This window comes from Pundamilia nyererei, unplaced genomic scaffold (genome assembly GCF_000239375.1).
Source record: "Pundamilia nyererei isolate P.nyererei 1_Seehausen unplaced genomic scaffold, PunNye1.0 scaffold00390, whole genome shotgun sequence".
In the NCBI taxonomy this organism is placed as follows: Eukaryota; Metazoa; Chordata; class Actinopteri; order Cichliformes; family Cichlidae; genus Pundamilia; species Pundamilia nyererei.
The window spans coordinates 2,289-3,458 of NW_005187791.1; the positions used below are offsets into that span (position 1 = coordinate 2,289).

A 1,170-nucleotide genomic window follows, 5' to 3' on the forward strand; every position below is an offset into this window, starting at 1 on the left:
TCCTTGGTTTTACTGGCGTTGATCTGGAGGTAGTTCAGCTGGCACCAGTCCACAAAGTCTTGAGTAATGTTACATTCTCCATTTGTGTATGTGTATATTCCCATTTTTTCCATATGTAAATATGGTTCTGTTAAATGTTTATAAGCAACCAAGTTTTTGTCATCTGATTATACACAGTGCTATAACAAATATATTTCAAATAGCATAATAGATGAACCACACATGTCTGTGCCAGTCAGGCTAGTCCTGTAAAAGCTCTTACTTGTATTTCGCCTCCCTGGCTGCTGTTGTGTGGTGACGGTCCAGGGGATGCTGCAGCTGAACTCTGGGATTTATCGGGATACTAAAGGAAAAAAGCACCAGTGTAAAAATACTGAGATTCAGTAACAGCACCAAACACTTCCGCTATGACTGTACATAGCTAAACATACAGGTGAAGGGCATCAAAACATCACACACAAACAGGAACACTTACAGGGTTAGCCATGTCTTCCAGCACCTGGGCCGGCCCTGCGGGGGAGGATGAGAAGTCTTCGGGACTCTAGTAAGGACACATGAACTGTAAAAAACCCAAACCTTCTTATAGTTTGTTTACTTTTATTTTTCTGCCCAGCTGGAAGTTATTGCGTCTCGTACCTCTATTGTGTACCTCGTCACGGCATTCCTGTGTTTCACGTACCCGTCCAGCCACGACAGGGACTTCAGCAGCGGAGGGGTTCTCGCTGGTCTCGCTGGCTGGCTGCTTTTGCTGTTGAACTTTTTCTTGGCCCGAACATACCTGTCCCGAAGTTGCTTCCACTTCTCGCGGCATTTGTCCGGCTCTGTCTGGAGGGCGGCTGCTATTTCTTGCCACGACTTGATGCTAACGTGCGGGTTCTTGTAATACTTGTGTCCAGGGTCATAAAGGTTGTGGTGTAACGCAATTTGTTCAGCTAACTGTTCCTCGAAACTTTCGAGCGCCTGCATTTTTGTCCACTTCCGTGAAGCTTTTCTCTTTCCCGGGTCAACTCAGCGTTTCAACCAATCAGCATTCGATCTACGTCTAGCGTCATCAACATCGATACGCGCTGGGTTTTTTAAATTATTATTATTATTATTATTGTTATTATTATTATTATTATTGTTATTATTATTATTATTATTATTATTATTATTATTATTGTTATTATT

General features: G+C 42.6%; 1 protein-coding gene across 1 annotated transcript in view; it reads right to left on the reverse strand.

Annotated features, from left to right (window-relative positions):
* LOC102197841 (transcription factor Adf-1-like) overlaps positions 1 to 1,035 on the reverse strand; it is a 2,592-nt gene extending 1,557 nt beyond the window's left edge. Inside the window, exons 1-3 of the mRNA XM_005752890.1 lie at positions 637 to 1,035; positions 476 to 541; positions 263 to 343 (exon numbers count right to left, since the gene is read on the reverse strand). Coding sequence (XP_005752947.1) covers positions 263 to 343; positions 476 to 541; positions 637 to 966 — 477 coding nt within the window. The 5' untranslated portion in view covers positions 967 to 1,035. The remainder of the gene's footprint in view (positions 1 to 262; positions 344 to 475; positions 542 to 636) is intronic.
* Positions 1,036 to 1,170: the final 135 nt, after the last annotated feature.